At 38.2% G+C, this 21,516-nt stretch overlaps 1 protein-coding gene across 3 annotated transcripts in view; it reads left to right on the top strand.

Annotated features, from left to right (window-relative positions):
• Nucleotides 1–32: 32 nt before the first annotated feature.
• LOC102106596 (N-acetylated-alpha-linked acidic dipeptidase 2) overlaps nt 33–21,516 on the top strand; it is a 37,427-nt gene continuing 15,943 nt past the window's right edge. Inside the window, exons 1-11 of one of the 3 annotated variants that reach the window (XM_088052271.1) lie at nt 33–163; nt 8,513–8,624; nt 11,882–12,068; nt 13,587–13,688; nt 14,491–14,616; nt 15,283–15,469; nt 16,574–16,667; nt 16,949–17,047; nt 18,762–18,847; nt 19,449–19,568; nt 19,971–20,053. In XM_088052271.1, coding sequence (XP_087908397.1) covers nt 8,593–8,624; nt 11,882–12,068; nt 13,587–13,688; nt 14,491–14,616; nt 15,283–15,469; nt 16,574–16,667; nt 16,949–17,047; nt 18,762–18,847; nt 19,449–19,568; nt 19,971–20,053 — 1,116 coding nt within the window. In that variant the 5' untranslated portion in view covers nt 33–163; nt 8,513–8,592. Of the gene's footprint in view, nt 164–6,940; nt 7,055–8,512; nt 8,625–11,881; nt 12,069–13,586; nt 13,689–14,490; nt 14,617–15,282; nt 15,470–16,573; nt 16,668–16,948; nt 17,048–18,761; nt 18,848–19,448; nt 19,569–19,970; nt 20,054–21,516 lie in introns of those variants that run through there. The other 2 variants (XM_014249779.2, XM_088052272.1) reach the window with 2 other exon arrangements.

Below are 21,516 nucleotides of genomic sequence, written 5' to 3'. Positions count from 1 at the left end.
AATATAGGCGTCAATGAAGACTAAATGTGACAGTTTACAGGAGCCTTAAAAATGGAGCACTTGAAAACACTAGGAGGATTATGACAAAGAACACAAATCAAAAAAAATCTTGGTCTTTGCAAATAATATACCCAAGTGGAATGCATTTAGTAATATTTACAAGGTAATGTACTCCATTTTCAGAGCTCAGGATTTAGATATCTTCTGAATTGTGACTGATAATGTTTCAGGTTTTCTCACAGCTTTGTATTTTAAGAATTGCTAACCACTGGATTTACTTCTAGAGTTTTGAATTTTTCTAGCTTGATTATTATAGTGATCTCCATAGTTCTTCAGGAAAACAGAATTAATTTCATGTTTCTGTCAGTTACTAATTTGGTTGTTATCTTTTTTGTTATTTACCCTGGGTATGCATGATTATACCTCAAGACAGGCCTCTCAGCCCTCCTTTTCCACAAAGATTGAGATGGATATGGAGATGGGAAAACTATCTCATACCATATGCAGGATGGATAATAATTGTAACAAGTTTGGGGCAGCTGGCCCAGAATACTCATCCATGACATTCTTTTCCTCACATGCTGAACCTTGCAGCTGATTGCAGATAAATTTAAGCAAGAAGCTTTTAGTCACTGGAATAAAAACAAGGCAATACATCTTGTCAGACATATAGTAATCTCACAAAATGTCGTTCAAGATGAAGACCCCCTTGTTATTCTTTTAACCAAAATCTACCCTTGCTATGCCTTGTCCCTCTGGAGGTGTTTTAAATATGAAGACAGAAGCAAAGAATATTCATCATGTCCTAAGTTGAAAAGGATACCGAATTATTACCATTTTCATAAAGTCTGTATATCTGATTATCATGTGCTGCTTACTCTTATGATGGACCATAACTGTCTTGGGACAACCAAGATCAGACAGAGAAGACTCAGAAAATAAGATCCCTTCATCTGAAATTTTGCCACTGGACTATTACTAACCTCTAGTTCAGCTAGTATTTTGTGTGATTTTATGTGCCATGTTAGCTGAGGCCTCTACCATGTCTTAAACTACTGTCCTGTGATCTGGTGGTTTTCAGTACCATGGCATATTATTTTCTTTAGCATGAGGCTTCATTTAATCATAAATATTTCTGCACTTCACATTAAAGCCTTTTAGACGTTACTATAATTAAATCATTATTTTTCTTAACTGTTGGTCTTTCTGCTAAAATAATCTAGTTTGCCAGATAATGGAAAATGCTCTTATACCAATAGTTATTGCCCAGTTACTTTCACATTTTTTATGAAACAGACTGGAGTAAAATGATGAAGATGTCTTCCCCCAAATCCAGTGCTGATGGGAGACATTGCTGACTCTGTTTTGTCACTGCTGGCTGCTCTACTACTCCACTTTCACCAGTGGAGAATTCATGACATCATAATCCACCTCTGAAAAAAATTAGCCAGCTTAGTTTGGTTACCTTACCCTAGATGATTTGTTGTGCAGCAATCAGGACAATAAGCCAAATCCACCATGCAGAGGGGAGTAGCAATAAACAGCTCCTGTTGACCAGGTAGATGCAATAACAATGTTTTTCTTTTGCTGAGGAGGATAAATTGAAGTGTCAAACTCCAAAATTGTGGAGATCTTTTCCTATGTGACCTGTATGCTGCTTCAGCAACTTTTTCTTTCAGTCCAGAAGACATAATTTTTTAATCTCTGGCCTAAGCATAGCATTGTTTCATTTAAGATTTTTGGAAATAGTTAGCAGATAATATACAATATCCTGGCCCAGGACCACACAAAATACAGAAGTAGTTACACTCTTAGACTACAGAAACATCCATTAAAAAAATCTGTTGCCTGTTCCCTAACCACTGCAGGGAACAGATACAGGAACAGAAATATTCTCTCTCCTGTTGACTACGAGCTGGGGACATAGGCTTGTGTGAACCTCGTGAAGTTCAATGGGTGCTGCACCTGGGCCAGGGAAATTCCAAGCACAAATCCAGGCTGGGCAGAGAATGGATCGAGACTAACCCTAAGGAGAAAGATTTGGAGGTGTTTGTGGACGGGGGAAGCTCATTGTGACCTGGAAAAGTGCACTTGTGGTCCAGAAAGCCAGGTGCATCCTGGGCTTCACCAGGAGAGGTGTGGCCGTCAGGCTGAGGAAGGAAATTCTGTCCCTCTGGTCTGCTCTTGTGAGACCCCATCTGCAGTGCTGTGTCCAGCTCTGGGGCCCCAATATAAGAAAGGCCTGTTGTAAGGAATATAGAGAAGAGCCATTGAATCACAGGCCTGGAGCACCTCTGCTGTGAAGACAGGCTGAGAGAGCTGGGGCTGTTCAGCCTGGAGAAGAGAAGACTATGGAGACCTCAGAGCACCTTCCAATACCTAAAGAGCCTAAAAAAGGCTGGAGGGGGACTTTTTATAAAGATGTGTGCAATAGGACAGGGAGGAATGGCCTTAAGGTGTCCCTGTGTTCAGTGCACAGTCCTTTACTCTCTCAGCTTCACTGGTTACATTCCTCTTGTGGAAAAAGGGGTCAAAGTTTGCAAGCTGCACTTGTCAGCTGCCAGCAATGTAAACTTTTAGTTGGAATATGATAATGGTCTCCTGAAGCCCAAGATAAGAAAGGCTCTGACTCAAAGAATCAACATCTACTAGTGTTTTAATCTGATCGAAAGACTGAAGAGGCCGTGAGAGAGTTCAAGGGACTGTACAACTGGCAGAGTCAGAAGGAAACTACTGATTTGAAATTGTGGTTGAACATTACCCTGTTTTCCTGCCAGAGCTGTCTTTCCCACAGATCAGGGTCTCTTGATCTCTCAAACCACAGGTTCAACCTTTAGTCAGACAGTAGGTCAAGCAGCACAACAGTGGTGTATCTTTCTTGCTGCAGATATTAAGCTTTAGGGCCGTTACTGAGCAACTACAACCTACATGTTACAAGCCCTGGCATTCATTCTGTGTTTCACATACCATTACTGCCTTTACTAGTTGGCTGAATAGCAGAATGATGCATTCAACACACAAATGCTTGCTAGTTTTGCATTTGGCATGTGTATCCTTGCCAGTTTTTGAGCTTTTTTAGTTTACCAGGTAGTTACGTGTTTTAAGTGGGTAGAGTATATGTAGCTACCTGCAAGGGCTCCTAGCTTCAGCTGAACCTCACTCTTGTTGTCACTGTCAGAATGAGGAATTCTCACTACTCCTGAATTCAGCATGAGGCATATGCAGTAACTAATAATTTCATGGTAATTCTAAAACTGATACTAATTCAAAGAAGTACTGTGTGTTCAGGAGTTAATGGTGTGGACCCTTTTTCTCACCTGTGCTAAGAAAAGGAGTCTTTTTACACTGTAGTATTTCCGCAGTTTGTTTTGCATGATTTCTCTGACTACTTTGGGTTGGTCTTATCTCCTTTTAGCCTCGAACCTTTGATTAAGTGGGTGTTTTCAAAATTGAGTAAAATACTCAGCTATTATCAGAAGTGCACTTCTAGAGATATCTCACACTGATAATATCTTAGTTCTAGCTGGAAAAGCCCTGTGTAAAATAACAGGGTTGCTGATGCATGTGGCCTTGATATTGCCAGGAAAGGACTCAAAGGAAGATGAGTCTTTTGGGCTACTGATCATCTCAAGAGCTCTGAGGTCTCTCCTTAGGCATGAAATGAGATGATCAGTAACAGCTAAGGGTAAGATGAAGTTTGGGTTGGAGCAGCTTCTTCCACCTTCTCACATATGTGACTTTGCTTTCCTGACATGCTTTATTTTGGATCTCAAATGTCAGGATCATTTTTCTCTGACTCCAGTTATTCTGAGGAACATTTGTATACTACACCTTTTGGCTTTAAGATTGAGTAATGTGTGTTTATATGTATGCATGCAACCAAACCTCATCTTGCTTCTGTTCCACCTGGGTGAATGGTAGATACTCAGCCTTCATATGCTGATTTTCTTCCAAGGAGTTTGTAGGTGAGACAACTCAGGGATACTCCCACAACTGGTCAGCAAGCAAATACAGAATGTTTGTATAAAAAACAGATACGATCCCAGGGGGACAACAAAAATTCTTGTGTAGTAATGTCAATCTTTTCACTGGCCTCCACAGCACACCAGGCTGATTCATAGAATACAATACAGCAGCTTGGGTTGGAAGGGTCCTCCAAATACCATCTAGTCCTCTCCCCCTCCGGAGTGAGCAGGAATATCTTCAACTGGACCTGGTGGTTCAGACATCTGTCCAAATGACTGTGAATGTTTCCAAGGATGGGGAATCCACCACCTCCCTTGGAAACTTGCGCTAGTGACTCAACACCCTCACTGTAAAAAAATTCTTCTTTATATCTAGTCTGAATCTACCCTCTTTTAGTTTGAAACTGTGACTTGACCTATTGCTACAGGCCCTACTAAAAAGTCTGTCCCCATCTAGAATGGGTTTGTGTGGCAACATTTTCACAGTGAGGGGCTACAGTGGTGGCTTCTGTGAAGATCCCTGGAACCTCCCCCTGTATCTGGCAGAGCTAATGCAAACCAGCTCTGAGATGGCTGCTAGGCAAGGCTGAGCCCATCAGTGGTAGTGGCACCTCTGGGATAACAGATTTTAGAAGGGAAAGAAAGTTACTGTGCAGAAGCAATTAGAGTCAGACTAGGGAGGAGTGAAAAATGTGTGGGAGGAACAGCCCTGCAGACCCCAAGGATAGTGCAGAAAGAGAGGAAGGAGGTGATCCAAGTGTCAGAGCAGAGATTCCTGTGGGGCCCATGGTGCAGGTCATGGTGAGCATCCTGGCTGCACAGAGCAGTATTCAGAAGTCTCACCTGACCTGTAGCTGTTGCCCCAGACCAGGACACAAATTTTGCCCTGTACAGATTTGCTCTGTCTAAAGATTTAGGACCCTCTGAGCTCTTTAGGAGCTCCCAAATGGTATTGGCTATTTTTCTGTCAGAAAATGAACATTCTCAGTACAGAATAATTCAAGTGCCTAAAGTTAGGTGCTTATCACACTTTTGATACCCTAGGATGTCTGGTCTGATCCCAGGATGGCCCCTGTGTTGCATATGTCAGCCCTATGGCACAAAAGACTTGGGAGTAAAGAAGATAAAGCTGAAAAAAACGGTTGCAATGAAGATGTCTTAATTTTTCTCACTATCCAAGTCTATTTTAATTTGTAATAAATTACTTTTCCCTGAGTGGAATCTATTTTGCTAATGATGGTAATCAGCAAGCGATACACTTGTGTTCATTTCAACCCATGAGCTTTTTCATCTTATTTCCTGCCCCAGTCTTGTTGAGGAGGGCCTGTGGTTAAAGGTGGATTTACGCTGTAACATTATACTTGCATTTAATTGTAACATAATATACCCCACATAACCCATGCCATGTAAGAACATATCACAACTAATAACTAATGGTAATAGGATTTTAAGTGGTATAAGCCATTTGGCTGCTGCTTCTTGTTCAACCTCAGCATTGTTAATGCCCTTGTCACTTTAAAAAACATTCACGTAGAAATAAATGCATTTCATACAGTCTCACTGTTGCTATTCTTACCTTCTTCCTCCACTGATGTTATTATCATGTGAGGTCTAATTTTGATAGTAATCTCCAAAAGCCCCTGTCACTTTACTGTCTATTATGTGCCAGTCCTACACCTGTGGTGCTATATAAATGCTAATAATACATCAATATGCTCATTCTTTATGAGTTCTGTAGGTGGAATTCCATCTGGTTTGTATATGTCAATTCAGATGCTGGTGTGAAATGTCATTGCTGTTCAGAATTTGTCATGGTTTATGAGCAGTTGGGAAATGACAGGAAAAATATCACAAGACTGGACCTGCTTGTCATTTGAACAAAGACATCCAGCCCTGTGCTTATGACAGTGGCTGTGGCTGGTGTGGAATACCCAAATGGTGTAATTTTTCTCTGAATTAATTAATTAACAATTAAGTAATTAGGATATTAACCATTTTTTTCATTTTTTTCTGAATATTTTCAGCTCATCATAATGTATTTAAGTTTTGATACTCAGAGTACTGACATTTCTTTCACAAACTTTGTCTACTTTGGACTTTGGGAGTGAGTGATAGGAATTTGGAGCATGCCCAGGCTCCCAGAAAAGCTTTCCTGATGTCAGCCATATAACTGGTCTCAAATGGACAGGCGCTCAGTTCCAGAAAGATCAGTCTTGGCTTCCATGTAGCCGTGAAGGAACTTGGCAGCGGAGAGTAATGTGCACATGTGATTATTCTATTTGTCTACTAGTTATCTATTGGATATATATTTTGACTATTCCCTGGGCTGCAGTTGTTTCCTTCCCCATGAGATACTTATGGATTTGACTAAATTAGACTAGGAAAACTTGATCTTAAGAACCTTGTTATCTTAAGTGCAAGTAGCTAGAGAATATAGCAAATAAATTTATGACTTTTCCTAGCTGCAAACTGGATGATGTCTGGAAGTGTTCTTTCTGGCCAATCTAAATTATGTTCTCAGCTGCTCTAAGTATACTTTTTTTTTTTTTTTTGCTAAGGATTAATGTTACCATAGATTAAAAAGGGAAGAAATTCAGTGTTTTGTTGGTAAAGAGGAAAGAAGTTTTCCCTTAATTTCATCTCTTGGCCACTTCCACCGGAACAGATTGTAAACAAGCCTAAAACAGGAACTTTCCAAACCAGAAAGTCCTAATAATTAGTAGAAATTAGCATCTTAAATACTACATGTACATTGCTTGGTGCACTGCCTGGATACAGATTTGTTACACACCCAGCTACACAGGGGCTGTCTGGCTATCATCAACATCACCCTGGGATTAAGGCTGGTTAGGAACTGTGAGAACTGAGAAGCAAAGAAGGCAGGGACAGCCCTGGGGCTGCTGGTGGAAGGAGGAGGAGGAGGAGAAGGAGGAGGAGGAGGAGGAAGGCAGCTGCTTGCCAGCCCTCAGAGCCTGCCGAGCTGCCGGCCAGTGCTGACCGAATGGCCGGGAGCAGGAGCAAGGCCACCCTCCGTGTGTGGCTGGTGTGCCCTGGGCTGCTCGGCTGTTTCTTGCTGGGCTTTCTTACGGGTGAGTACAGAGACCCAGGGGCTCAGCCCCCAGCTCCTTTCCCCTGACACTTGTGTGCAACTCCTGTTGTCATTAACTCACCAGCAGGGAGATTATGCTGCTTCTTCAGGGACGTGATAAAGTACTCGTCCCACTGCTTTTTTAAGCTTTTCTGTCTAGCAGCTTCAGGGAGCAGGGAACAGAACGGCTCTGTGCTTCAATCCAGGACAAGCTCTGGTGAACTGACAGCTTCCCAAAACAGGCAGCCAGGCATGCAAAGAGTAAATACAAGAGTTGGAAACTTCAGTGATTGCAAAATCTCCCAGATTTTTTATTTTTAATTTTTATTTCCTGTTTTTTACTGAAGATAATTTTAAATGCTCCTATTCAGTAACTATTTTAGAAATTAAGGGTAGAATGTAGAGGAGGAGTTTGACTGACAGCCAAGTTACTGAAGTTTTCGTCATGCACAATGAACTTTACTAGAGGTTCTTTTCTGCAGTCACTTGCAGCATTTGATTTTAATTAAAATGCATGTCCTTTTTAAACTTGTGTTGTAGCACAAACCTAAGACAAAAGCATGAAAGAAAAATCCATGAGGACTATTAAATATATAAAATATTAGTTTAATTTTGGAGATCCCTGAGCTGCTAATTTCTGGTGCTTGTGCTATGCTTATACATTTCCCTGATCATCATCTTTTGGCCCTGCTCCAAAACAGGATACTAGGCAAGATGGACTTTTGGTTTGGTCAAGCATCACTGTTCAGTTCAGAGTGTTACTAGAAGTGTAACAGGTCATATAACCTGTGCATTGTGACAGTACCTTTTTTTGTCTTTCTTATGAAAATTTTCCCAGTTTGGGATTGTCTAGCTATAATAATAAAAGAATTTTTTTTATTTTTAAGGCATACTCATACAGTTGATGTACCCTTTCCTAGTACAATTTATGGCTACTGAATAAACATTTTAAAACTGGCTTGGGTGACAGTTAACTTTATTGTTTTAATTATTAAATAGACTAAATCTACACTTCCCCAAGTCTGTAACTATTACAGCACTGGCAAGGTGGCTGTTGAGTCCTAGACATTCACTTTAAATATGCTTACACATCTATTTTAAAATATATGTGTAAACTAAATTAAGTAATTTCACCATGAATACCAGGAGTTCAAACCTCACACTACAAACAGTTAATTGAGAATTTGAACTATAGTTTAAAATTAATGAGAGATCAGTCTGCCTTAAAAAGGGGATTTACAAGGGATTTAGGGCTTACTCTTTTCTTTATGTCACTTTTAGGCATTTCAATCAATGAAATACATTTCATTTTTCTGCTTGAGCCCTCTGACACTGACAGAGGGTGCTCTAAGCCCTGTTCATTGTTGTGGTTTTAACTGTTTAGTACCACAGGTTGCACCTGTGCTCAAACATGTGAGGGCATCCTTGCTAAGTAAGAAACTTTTCAAATGTGTTTCAGGCTGGAATACAAAACAGACCGAGAAAAAACCCAGCTCTTCAGATGTCCATCAAAATGTGAGACAGAAACTTGTGGCTGAAATGAAAGCAGAGAACATCAGGAAATTTCTTCGGTAAGCCTTGTGCATTGTTTTTTTGAACAATTTTATCAGTCCAAAAAGCCAGAGAGTGATAACATCAGCTCCAAGGAAGGGCCTCTGAAAGAAGAGCTTTTAAGATGCTTTGGAAGTATTTCTTTTGTATGCAATGTCTGACGGAAGAAGGGAGAGGCTTACAACTCTTCTGTTCCCCCATGCCCATTTTTGAAGTTGCCTTTTTGAAGTGGGTGTACTGTCAAGTGTACTTCCCTCAGCTGCATTACTGCTAGTGCTTACCATTCTTCATTATTTCCCATCTTCATGATTTAATGAAGTGTGCCTTTTCTTTTTCTTCACAAGTATCTGAAGCTCTAACCTCAGATAACTTTGTTTTCTTTCAGACTGAGATGATTTTACTGTGTTGATTGACATGAGTTACATCTGACTGATCATCTGTTCAGTGTCTCTTTAAACTTTCAGTTCGAGCAGCTAGTCTAAGTAAAAAATTAATCTGTTAAAAATTAGTGCTACAAAAATTACACGGCACTGAGCTGCATTTATGTCGCTCTATTAGGAACGGAGAGAAGAGCGACACAGACTCTCTAGGAGTCAATCAGGAGAATGTCTCGTAGTTTATTACTTCAGGTCTGATTTATAGACTGATACATGGAAAGTACAGAAAGGAAACTCTTATTGGTTAGCAAACTACTACATTACCATCATTGGTCAGTGGGGTTCACCACCCCCTGACTTTCTCTTGCAAAGAAAACAAGAGACAGAGAAACAGCACCTGCAAGGCTGTTTTCTGTCTTTGAGGATTGTTTTGAATCCTCCTTATGAATTCCCAGGTTACTTTCTCAGGCTGGACTGAGAAAGCTATGTGGCCTGTAATTTCTACAGGCTCTCTGTTTCAAAGTTAGCATCCACACATTTATACTCACAACTTATAATTCCTTTAGTGTGACCATACTGGGTAATATGTTGTTGATTGGGAGCTCTGACATCCCATTATATCCTGCCTTCTGTTTCAGAGATAAAGGGCTCTGTCCACAGTCATTGTGTGTGTACAGTTGGTTAAGGCTTGCATGAAGTAACTATTAATAAATGCACATTTTTTTTTTGCATCCACGCAGTTCTTTCAAAACATCTAAAATGCTTGGGATATAAAAATACTCTTTTGTTTTTCCCACTGAAAATTAAAAAAACCCACATTATTGTGTATGTTTATATTTTCTATAGAGGAACAAATGTATTCACATGAAAAGTAAATAAGTAAGTCAGCAGCTGCATCAAGAACATGAAAGGATTACTGAGAAATTTGATTTCTATACATTTATTCTAAAATCAAAAAGTTTCATACCTAACATAAATTAGCTTTTATAGTCTATAGGCCTAATCTTATTTTGTATATGTTGTTTTCAGTAGATTGGAGAGTTCCTGAAAATTATGTTTGAATGGGAATCTAGGCAACAGAGCATGAAATAACTGTAATTATGCCAAAATCTCTTGGCCATGGGATATTAATGGTTTCTCATTTGTCTGCCTGCTTTGGTGATGGGCCAAATGCCTCATGTTGTTTGGGTTTAGTTTTTTTTTTTTTCCTAAATTCAAATAAAAATCAAGAAATGCAGAGAAATTGTATTAACACAGTATTCAAAAAGTTTATTGGAAGCAGAAGAAAATATGAACTGGAGAATTTTGATCCATTTTCTTAATTTTTCAGACTACTACATCTGCTTTTATCACGTGGGGAAAAAAAACCTATGAGTCTCAGAAAATGCAGACACTTTGGTCTTAGCTCTGGAAAGGATTAAACTGTTTGGAAGGGAAAATCTGAAAAAAAATATAATAATGTGAATTTTTCCTGATGACATATGTAGCATTTAGTACGCTTAAAGAATTAAAAGGTACTTAAAATACTAGTGAGAATTAAAGTGCAAGAAGCAAATAAGCACCAGGGTTTGGCAAAGGTTGCTTCCAGACTTTGGTGCATACCCTCGCAGTTTAAAGAGAGGGAATGAGAACAGCAGAGAGCAAAAGGTTGTAGTCTACTTAGAGAATCTGGATGCATTCAGATCCCGGGGCTGTGAGTGACTCATGTGAAAGACCTTTATGTCATGGTTGCGATGTTGCTGTAAATGAGAAGTTCTGATGACTGAAAGAGGCCCCAGGTGGCTGAAAAAGGCTGATATTGTACCCCACTTTTAATAAGGAATACCTGGAGGGGACTCTGAGCTGGCCAGCTTCAGGTCCGGAAGGGTGACAAAACATCCTTCTGGAATCTGTTTTCAAACACACAAAGGACAGAAATATAGTTCAGAAGAGTCTGCATTTATTTACAATTTGCTTGCGTGGTCAGCATATTGCCTTCTGTAAGGAAATGACTGCTACGTGCGTGAGTGAAGACTTTACACTTGACTTTAACAAGGCTTTGAACATCATTCTCCTGTGGAACCTGAGGAAGTACCCACTGCAGAACATGGGTTGAAAACAGTCTGAAATGACAGGCTGAAGTGATATTAATTATGGTATTTGTTACTGCTAATGAATGGTAATTGCTGGTATCTGACATCAGTGGGGCAGCCATTGACAAGTAGCCTGTTGGGAATTGGAAGCTGATGCAGAGTACCTGGCTGACTAATGAGTTTTCACCATTCCTTACTTGTTCAGTGGGCTGAACAAACTGCACACAGATTTCTGTAGGGTAGCCCAGAGGGACTGGATTCTGTTTGTGATTATTTATCACCATTATGTGTTATATCTGATGTGGAAGTAAATGTTGGTAAGAATGTTTTGTTATTCAGGTTTTTGATTAAGAAAAAAGAGCAAACCTGTGCAGATAATTTAATGTAATGATTTTCAAATTAAACTTATTAGGACACGTTATGACAGCAGTACAAATCCATTATCAGATACCAGAATTATCTGGAAGGCTCTTTTGTCAATGCGTAGCTTTCCTGTATTTATTTCTGTCTTGTATACTGCTAATGTTCTTTTGCTAAACCTTTGCAATTGGTTTTCACTGCTTGTGTGTAGATGTAGCTATTCCTGTTATGCAAAGAAAAAAGTTCAGTTGACTTATCTTAAGGCCTCAGGAAAGATCTTCTGCTCTGAGTATATTTTGTACATATCCTGATGCAGACTCTGATAAGCAATCATGTTATACGGCTCAAACTTTAAGACCTTACTGTCCATACAATGTGTCTTGAAGACTAGCTTTATACACACTGAGCCTATTTCACTGTTGTATCTCTGCATTTGCTGCTTACTAGTGGTTTTCTGTTTTATTCTAGTTCATTTACCAAGTTGCCTCACCTCGCAGGAACTGAACAGAATCTTCTTCTTGCCAAAAAAATTCAAGGCCAGTGGAAGGAATTTGGACTGGATTCAGCAGAACTTGTTAATTATGATGTGCTTCTTTCATACCCAAATGCAAAGCAGCCAAACTACATTTCACTAATTGATGATCAAGGGAATGAGGTGATCTTTTCAATGACAAAACTATGTTTATGTAAAACCAAAAAAACCCAAGTGACTTCCTGTTAAAAAATAGTGTCTCCCTCTGTATTCTCATCTACTCAGCTCAGCATGTGCTTTATATTATTAAAAAAAAAAAAAAATCCAGTGCAAAAGGAATTCATATTTAGAAATGGTATCCCAAGCTATGCAGAAAACACAGCAAAGTGGCTGAGACCTCAGTGACTCATATGGAAGAGCAAGGATGTGTGGAGAAGCTACAGTTAACACCAGTAGACCATAAGGTGTTAGAAGGATTCAGCTTAAGGATACATCTGGGCTAATATCCTGTTCCCATTAGCAGCCTTAAGTGGATGCACAGGGGTGTTTAGGAACAAAGAAATGTATTTCAGGCATGCAGCTCTTCCAGCATCTAGCTGTTTTCAGCTCAGGGCTTCTCTGAAAGTGCTGCAATTAATCTCTTGAAAAATCCTCCCTAGACCTTTTCCAAGTATTTATCCAGTCAGTGACCCCTATAACATCTCTCTTCCAAGTACCTATCCAAACCCTGCTTGAACATCTGTACAATATTTGCTTTCACAATATGCTGAGGTAAGGAATTGCAGAGATACTCCTTTTTTTTACAGTGTCTCCTAAGTTAGTGTTGGAAATACTATGAGCTAGTCAGTCTATAGACATCTTCTCCCTTTTGAATACCCAGGGAAATAAAGAAGTACATGTAAATTTTAACAAGGATTCTGAGCAAGGAGAGGAGGTGGAACTGCTAGAGAAGCATCATGGCACATAGGTGGGGATGAAGTGCCGGGGTAGAAAGTAAGGAATATGTGCCCAGGGATGACATGAGCTTAGAGGTGAAAGAATTAAGTTCTTCCAGAAGCCCTGTAACAATGTCTCAGCTACAATCTCACAAGGTGACAAAAGGTGGACATGCACCTTAAAGCAACATGACTGCTACAATACATAGTGATAAAAGGTAGCATGTTTAACTGAAGTATTACTAGGCGAGAAATAAAGAGAGTAATAATGCAGGAAGGAGAAACCACAAAAGACACCTGGGATGGCATGGATGAACCGGATGTCTTTTACTGTCACCACCTCTTGGCAATTTTCAGCTGCTTCTTTTCTTTAGGTTCAGGCATTGACTGATGAACTTCTTCTGACACATGATCTGTCTCTGTATTCATATCTGAATTCTATTTCAAAATTTCAGCTCTGGATCCCTACCCGTTTTTTTGTTTGAACTTATGTGTACTAGTTAAAACTATATTTTTTGCTATCGATTTATGGAAACTATAATTTCAAGTGCTGATAAAGCTAACTAACTTGGCAAAAGCCAAGGTTTTTGATACTTTTCATGCACAGGACTGCAGTATTTTCAAATAGTAATTATTTGACAAGGAGTCTGATGCACAGAAATGGAATAACTGTCTTTTCTGACTTTAAACTATAATTAGCATTTGCTTAGTGTGTGAATTTGTGCCTAGAATATTTGACCAAAAACTGCTGTTATTTTTTGGATAGGTTTTCAATACATCATTGTTTGAACCACCTCCACAGGGGTATGAAAATGTTACTGATATACTACCACCATATAATGCTTTTTCAGCACAAGGAGTGCCAGAGGTAAGAAAATAAATTATGCAATGGTACTATTACCTATTTTTTGAAACGGTTTCTGGGACAGATTTCTCCAGCTTCTCAAAATATTTGTTGCAGTACTTTTAATTACCACTTGTCTTAATTAAAGAACACTTAGGCCCAGATAAGCCATGTATTATGCAAAAGTTAGAAGTCTTTTATGACCAAAAAAAAGAGCTTTCTCAAATTGCTGGAACTCTGTATCACGTAACAAGTGAAAAGTTTTTATCTTGATAGAAAATTTTGGATACATCTCAGATTGCTTCATATTATTCAGTCATATGTAGAGGGCTTGCTTAAGGCACAGGTAGAAGTGGCAATATTTATATCAAGTTGGAAGACATTTTAGAATAAATGAATGTTTTCAAAAGCCGCAAAAGTTCCTCACATAATCTGCTAATTCATTATGGAACAGGTCAAGGACAACACTGCATGAATGAGTGAAACTATATAGTAGTGAGTGTGTGTGCAAGGCACACCATTGATTTGTCACAGCCAGAGAAGTTTGTCAGTTTACCAAAGTACTCTGGTTTATTTTCCAGCCTGTTTTTAGGACTTTTGTGAAGTGCAGGATAATATCCAAATGTCAGAAGTTTGAGCCAAACCTTCCTATAGAATATTGTGGATATGTTTTGTTATTGTTTTTATGGGCACCAGGTCTCATTTGTAGAAATGAAAAAAAAAAAATCCGCTATGACACTTAGTGAATGAAACTGTCTTTCTGATAATGGGTGTTTTGTTTGTTGGCTGACTGGTTGCCATGACACTGCTTTTCTTTTCTGCCCAGGCAGAGCTGGTGTACGTGAATTATGGTCGTACAGAAGATTTTTTTAGGCTGGAGCGTGAAATGGGAATTAACTGTACAGGAAAGATTGTCATTGCCAGATATGGGAAGATCTTCAGAGGAAACAAAGTAAGGGTTGTGTTTTAATTTTTCCTCCGTGGGTCAGACACTGTTCATGATAGAGCTTGAGGGAATTAGTAAGGGCTGCTTTTTGGAACATATGAGCAGAAGGAAGCATGGAATGTATCCATTGTGACTGCAGTCTAAGAACAGTTTCTAAAACAATAAAATCAGATGAATGTATTAAACTCCTGTGACTTCAAACTCCCTTGCAGCTGTTGCAAGAGAATAGTTTAGGGAACTGAGTAGTTTGTAGAGCTTAGTCTTTTGATAGTTGCCATCCATAGAACGGCAGTACTTCAAAATTAATAGAGTTTTGACAAGGAGTCTGATGCACAGAAACTGAGTAGCTATCTCTTCTGACTTTAGACAACAAATCTGGCAAAACCGGTGATAGTGAGGCAAGGGGGATGGTGGTCAGGTTTTGCGCCTCATTTTTATGTTCTGTGCTTTATTTCATAGCCTTGAGCTATAACTAAAGGTTTGACACGAATAATGAACATATTGCATATCACTGTGCTTGCTTCTTTTACTAAATCTGGAATAATTTTCACTCTTTCACATACTCGTCTTCTAAAACTATGTCTGCATGGAAACAAATCTCAACATTCAGATTTATTGCTGCATTAAAAAAAAAAAGAAAAAGCGACATCTTAAAAGCAAATAACTTCACAGGTTAAAAATGCCATATTAGCAGGAGCCCAAGGGATCATACTTTACTCAGACCCTGCTGACTACTGTGCTCCAGGAGTAGATGCTTATCCAGGTGGCTGGAACCTTCCAGGTGGAGGAGTCCAGCGTGGGAATGTTTTAAATCTGAATGGAGCTGGGGACCCTCTAACACCAGGTTATCCTGCAAAAGGTGAGTGCAAGTTCTGTAGCCCGGGCCATCAAGCACTTTATAAACTGCTGCTGAAAGTGTGACACTAGAAATTAATTTATTTTCAGTACAGATACACAGAAAAAAGCTGCTTGAAATTCTTATTGACAGTAGTTAATTTTCTATTGGAGACTAAGTTCTATCTGTGTCATTCTAACTGGTTTCAGTTAGGCAGGGGAATAAAGTTTCTAGGAAACTCTTTCTATGGTCCCACCCTTGTGACACTTAAAAAAGCAGGATGTGTAGGTTTACAGACTGTAAAGCAGCAGAAAATTACTGAGAATTTATAGCAATTTAAAAATATCTGTGTTTCTCAAGAGGATCAGTTTAAACTAGATTAAACTTTGCCATCAAAGAGGACTAATAGCTTTACTTGGAGGTATATTTCCTTGTCAATCATAAGTTCCAGGCAAAAAAACCCAAAAAAACCAGTTTAAAATCCTTTTTATGGGGAATAAAATTCCTGTAGCAAAAATAAGAACAGTCTAGGGTCTTTCAAAAGTCAGCACCATGTGCTTCTCTTGTCCTTGTTAGCATCCTAAACTCAGTCTGAACTAAGATGCCTGCCAGTGCTGGCTGCTGATGGGATGGCTATACAGGGATGCTTCTGGAAAGCTCATGGGCTTGTGTGGCCACTTCTGGGGTCATAAGACAATCTAAAACCTGGAGAGATTGTGTGTGCTGGGCCCAGCAGACTCAGAGAGACACTGGCTGTCTTCAACCCAGGTAAATGCATCTGTGGACATCCTCTGCAGCTTGTCAATTAGCTGCTCAGGTGCCATCTTCATCTCACACATCATCTGGGTTTCCCCAGAGCCAGCCTGGAGGAGATGTTACAATATGGCTGTACAGCAAATCTAACCTTTCATCAAGTGTGGGGACATCTTTTGCAGTGCTGTGGTTTACTGGGTTACTGGGTTTGAGGTTCTGTCACTACAGTTTGGTTTTCTAGAGGTAGCGTGTGAGAAATGATGTAAGAATTGAAAAGGATCATGCATGCTGGTGGCAGATCTGCTCAAAAGTGTTTCCAGTTTGGTAAAAGCTGCAAGAGCACTATAAACTTGACATTTTGTTCTGGTTTCTCAGAGTACACTTTCAGGTATAAAGTTAACGAAGGTGTAGGTATTCCCAAAATCCCGGTTCATCCCCTTGGATATCATGATGCAGAAGTATTACTGAGGTGAGTATACATCAGTCCTCCTCTCCAGAAGTCAGTATTGACAAATGTGCAGACAAATTTTTCATATTAAGATGGCAAAATCTATGCTATTACTTGCATTTGCTACTCTTTTGTAGTAATGTGTGCTTCAGAAAATGTGAAAAATTCATAACAATCTGGTTTTGCAACAATGCTTTCAAGAATTTTGTAATTTGTAATAGGTTTTGCTGCAATAATTATTAAGGGAATTTAGGGTTTCAGCCTAATGGTCAACTTCATTTGTCTTGTTTTTCACTTCACAGTGCAATGGGAGGACCTGCAGCTCCAGATAGCAGCTGGAAGGGAAGTCTCAATGTGTCTTATAACATAGGCCCAGGATTCACAGGCACCTCTTCTACAAGGTCTGTTTTAATTCTTGCCTATTTCATACAGTATTCAAAAAAAAAAAAAAGCCAAAAAAACCCACCAAAAAACAAACAAACTCTGAGGAAAAGACTTTAAAATAATACACCTAGAGATTCTCTGGAGATATTTACTTCCTTCTGCATTTGGAGATAGCTATTAGAATTTGAAAATAAATTGCATTAAAAATGATCATAAGTTAGCAGATCAAGCCACATGACTATGGCATCTGGCAAATAAAGCTAAATTGCAATAAAGCTAAAAATCACTTTTCTGTGACTTTTCCACCTAAAAATAGTTTCAGTTTATATGAGGTACTAGTCAATGAGGACTGTTAGTGGACCCAAATGAACAATGTGTAAAAATGGTGTATCATTATCACTACTCCATCTCCTGGATAACAAGGGTATGTCTGAATATATAATTTTATAAAGACTGTTTTTATTATTATTCTCTTCTATGCTGCTTTAACACTAGCTGAAAATGAATAAAGTAGGAATAACTAAATAAGAAAGCATATTTGACATAATTGCAGTGCTGTTAGGAGTATCTTGAAGAACAACAGTGAGAAAGCAATATGATTCATCCACAAAACTTGTATTTTTGAGTGGAGTTTTTAGTCTTCCTACTTGATAGAGTAACCTTTTTTTTTTGGTTTTTTTTGTTTGTTTGTTTGTTTATTTTTTGTAAGTATGGATTAATTCTACACATACTTCTTTCTCAGAGTTCATCAAAATGAACCTTTTGATTCTAGGTAGAAAGTCACTTGCACATGGAAAGTGTGCATGTAGACACACATTCAAGGCACTGGTGTCAGTTATTTTCTGGGCAAAGATCCAGTGGCTGTCCTGAAGTAGGTTTACATTTTGACAGCTATGCAGATTTGCTGCTGAAAAGATAACTTCAAATGTGGAAGTTCTGAGGTTTTGCCAGACACAACCCCCCCATTTTTTGGTGCTTTGTTTCTTCCACGGGTTAAGGGGGCTGAATACTGTTTTAGTTTTATCCCTCCGAATACCTGGATTCCCTTTGTTTCTATAAAATTTGACAAGTGGATTTTACTGGTGGGGGACAAAAAAGAAGAAGCTGTGCTTCCAGTAGAAGAAGGTTTTCTGCCTCCAATGGAAGATTCCCTGCCCATGACAGGGAGGTTGGAACTAGATGACCTTTAAGGTCTCTGCCAACCCAAACCATTACAAATCTTGATCACTTAGATCTGCCGTCCTAAACAGATTTCAGTTTATTCCTGGGTGAATATTCCTAATGACCTTTTCTCCAAGTTCTAAATTTTTGCATTGACCTGTGCTAGGAAACCAAAGTGTATTCTTTATAAACATCTGCATATCCACAATTATCATTTTGGCCAAAATGTAGATGTATTTTTAATTACTATGCCACTTTTTCAGTTTATTCCTCTAGTACACAATTATCTGATTGGTTCCCATAACTAAAAATTCATTAAATTCTGTAAATCTTTGCAAATTTATAGACTGGCCCTGCTCATAGACTTTTTTCTAAGACATCAGCAGCAGGCTAAACTGAAATAAAAAACAGGACTCTGAGACAGCATGACAATGCTGAACACACATTGGATAGTTCTGAACACACAAAGCAGATCAGAAGCACAAACTGTCTGGTTTATGTGTTATTAGCATTGGCTTTTTAGTGGCTCATTACTCAGAAATGTTTATTCCATGTTCCCTTTAATTTCAGAAAAGTCAGGATGCATGTTCATACAAGCAATAGAATAACACGAATTTACAATGTCATTGGCATCCTCAGGGGAGCTCAGGAACCAGGTGAGCATCAGCTACTTGTTGATTTTAATTCCTTCTTCCTTTGGTATTTGTTGAAATTGTACTTGTGTTGTAAGAAACTTGAAGTTTTTTAGATAATCATATAATATGGAAATTCTTGAGAAATTCTTAATAGTTTTTCTGTCCTTCCCATCATACTATTTGTCATTGGCATTCCCAAAAATAGCATTCCCGTTTAAATACAGTGATAGACATCGCAGAATGTTTTTTTATAATGCTCAACATTTTACTGTAGGCTTCCCCTTACATCAGGTATAAATTTTTGCTTTTGCAAAAATTAACATCATTCAAATTACAGAAAGCTAATGATGATTTGGGACCTTAGCATTATACTATTGATACATCGTATCAGGTCATACACATGAAAGACTTTTAGATGGAAAAATATTTATTAAATATTTCTTGTCTTTAGTTGCATATCTTAGTAGAGTGAATGATCGCAGATTCCCTTAAAAAATAAACTGGTAGCACTGGTATTGAACTTCATATTTGATTTGATACAAGTAAAGATGCAGTCAAGGGAAATCACAGGTAATCCAAGTTCATTTTTAATTATGAATTGACACTGTATGTTTGTTTCCAGACAGATATATAATTTTAGGTGGCCATAGAGACTCTTGGGTGTTTGGTGGTATTGATCCAACGACGGGTGCCGCTGTTCTGCAAGAAATTGTACGGAGTTTTGGTAAAATGAAGATGGAAGGTAACTTACTACAGATGTAAAATGATGGATAGGGAAAACAGCAGTTTTGAGGATCTGTGCTTCCATAAGCTGTTGTATTGATTTAACTTTTCACCTCTACAGAAAGTTTAATTTCTCATTATGAAAGATGTAAATTCATTGAAGAGATGCATATGTATCATTGCGTGGTAGTTGGCTGAATTTATTCCTTCGTCAGTGTAATGGCACCCTTGTAGCTGTGCAGAATGAAAGTATTGCATTAATAGGAAATGCTTCTGCAATATGTTCCTCTAAGGATTTTAGAGAGGATTTTTTTTACTGTTATATCAGTTAAGTGCTGCTTTTAAAGCAATTTCAATTAACTGTGGTCAGTAGACTTTTAAAGAATGAGTTGAATTTTCAAGTTTAACTATGTAATTGCAGGTTGGAGACCTAGGCGAACTATTATTTTTGCTAGCTGGGATGCAGAAGAATTTGGATTATTGGGTTCCACAGAGTGGGCTGAGGTAAATAAAAAAACTGTAAAGTAAACCTTGAGAGTGCGTTGCAGATGACTGCAATACCCAGGATTTATTCCTTGACTGAAATCAAAAACTTCATGGTAAAATTGGAACACAACAAACTCCTTCAGGCGTTGTGAGGCATTCATTTTATTAATTATATAAATTACCTACCTGCCTTCTTGCAACATAAGTGCACTAACTCTTCTAAGATTTAAAAATCTACTTTGATTCAAAGCTAATATCCCACAGGGGTCTCTATGTGGAAATCTATCCCATAATTTAAAAGAAAGATAGCATTTTATTTAACCCAGATTGGTCTGACTTTCTATTTGAGATACAAATTTAAGTCCAGATCCTGAACCTCTGATCTATAACATCCATAATCATTGATTTTGTATGAAAATCAATCCTACTGGGCCAATGAAAGAATAGGTAATCTATGAGTGAATAGATCAAAATTCCTGTGAATTCCAGCATTGTAGAGTCTCAGGGGCAGGACAATCAATTATTTCTGTAGGAAGATCCCTGGCTATATACTTGCCTGAAAGAAGAATGTTGGGAAATTCAGAGGTGAGGTTCTGGGTATTTTTATCTTCCTTTTTCTATTGGACATGTTATTTTTATCTTCTTTTTCCTGCCTGAGAAAAGAATGTTGAGAGATTCAGCTGTGAGGTTCTGAATACTTTTATCTTCCTTTTCCTGTTGGGCATGTTCAGTTCGTAGTGGATTTGTTCAACCCCAATAAAAAATATAGGTCTTACAAGAGTTTTCATTGCTTTGTAAAATCCAAATTTGAAATAGAGCAGGAAGAAAATTGCCTGATGAAACACATTTCTGCTGAACTATGTAAATTTATTAGTACTGAATGGTTTAACAGAAATGCGTTGTCTTGTTCTTCTATTAGAATTTTAGTTACAAGTTAATATTTAGCTGTGTGGATAGAGCTTTCAGAAACAATAAAATAAAAAATAATTAATTGTTTTAGTTTAGTTTATTGGCATGTATTTCAGCAAATCACAAAATTACATAGTAAAATGGCACATGCCAGAGGAGGTAACAAACCCAGAAAAATGCTCCCAAACACCAAAGGGATTCCATCATTCTTCTGTTAACAAATCTGAGATTTCTATTCCTTTAGATTTGCACTATTTTTTTCACCCATAAGCTGTTTAGCTCCCAGCTATAACAGAATGTCTTTATCTTACTGCTGGTTTATGAAACATTAGATGAAGAAAAAGTAAATTAAATTATTTTAATGCATTTACAGAGAAATTTTCAATAGGTGAAATTTCATCCCACCTGAACTCCACTGGCAGCAATATGTATATATTTTTATATGTATGTTTATTTGTGATTTCTTTGTCTATGTATCTCTGCATAAATATAGGTGCTGTCAAGAAAAAAAAAAACAAACACAATTGTTTTAATTATGAGGAATATGAAACAATGATACTTAAAATATAAAT

Source organism: Pseudopodoces humilis, chromosome 2 (genome assembly GCF_049639895.1).
Source record: "Pseudopodoces humilis isolate 2021_Gansu_Grassland_sample_001 chromosome 2, ASM4963989v1, whole genome shotgun sequence".
NCBI lineage: Eukaryota > Metazoa > Chordata > Aves > Passeriformes > Paridae > Pseudopodoces > Pseudopodoces humilis.
The sequence above is the reverse complement of the archived record's forward strand: the minus strand, read 5'-3'. Positions and strand labels throughout refer to the sequence as shown.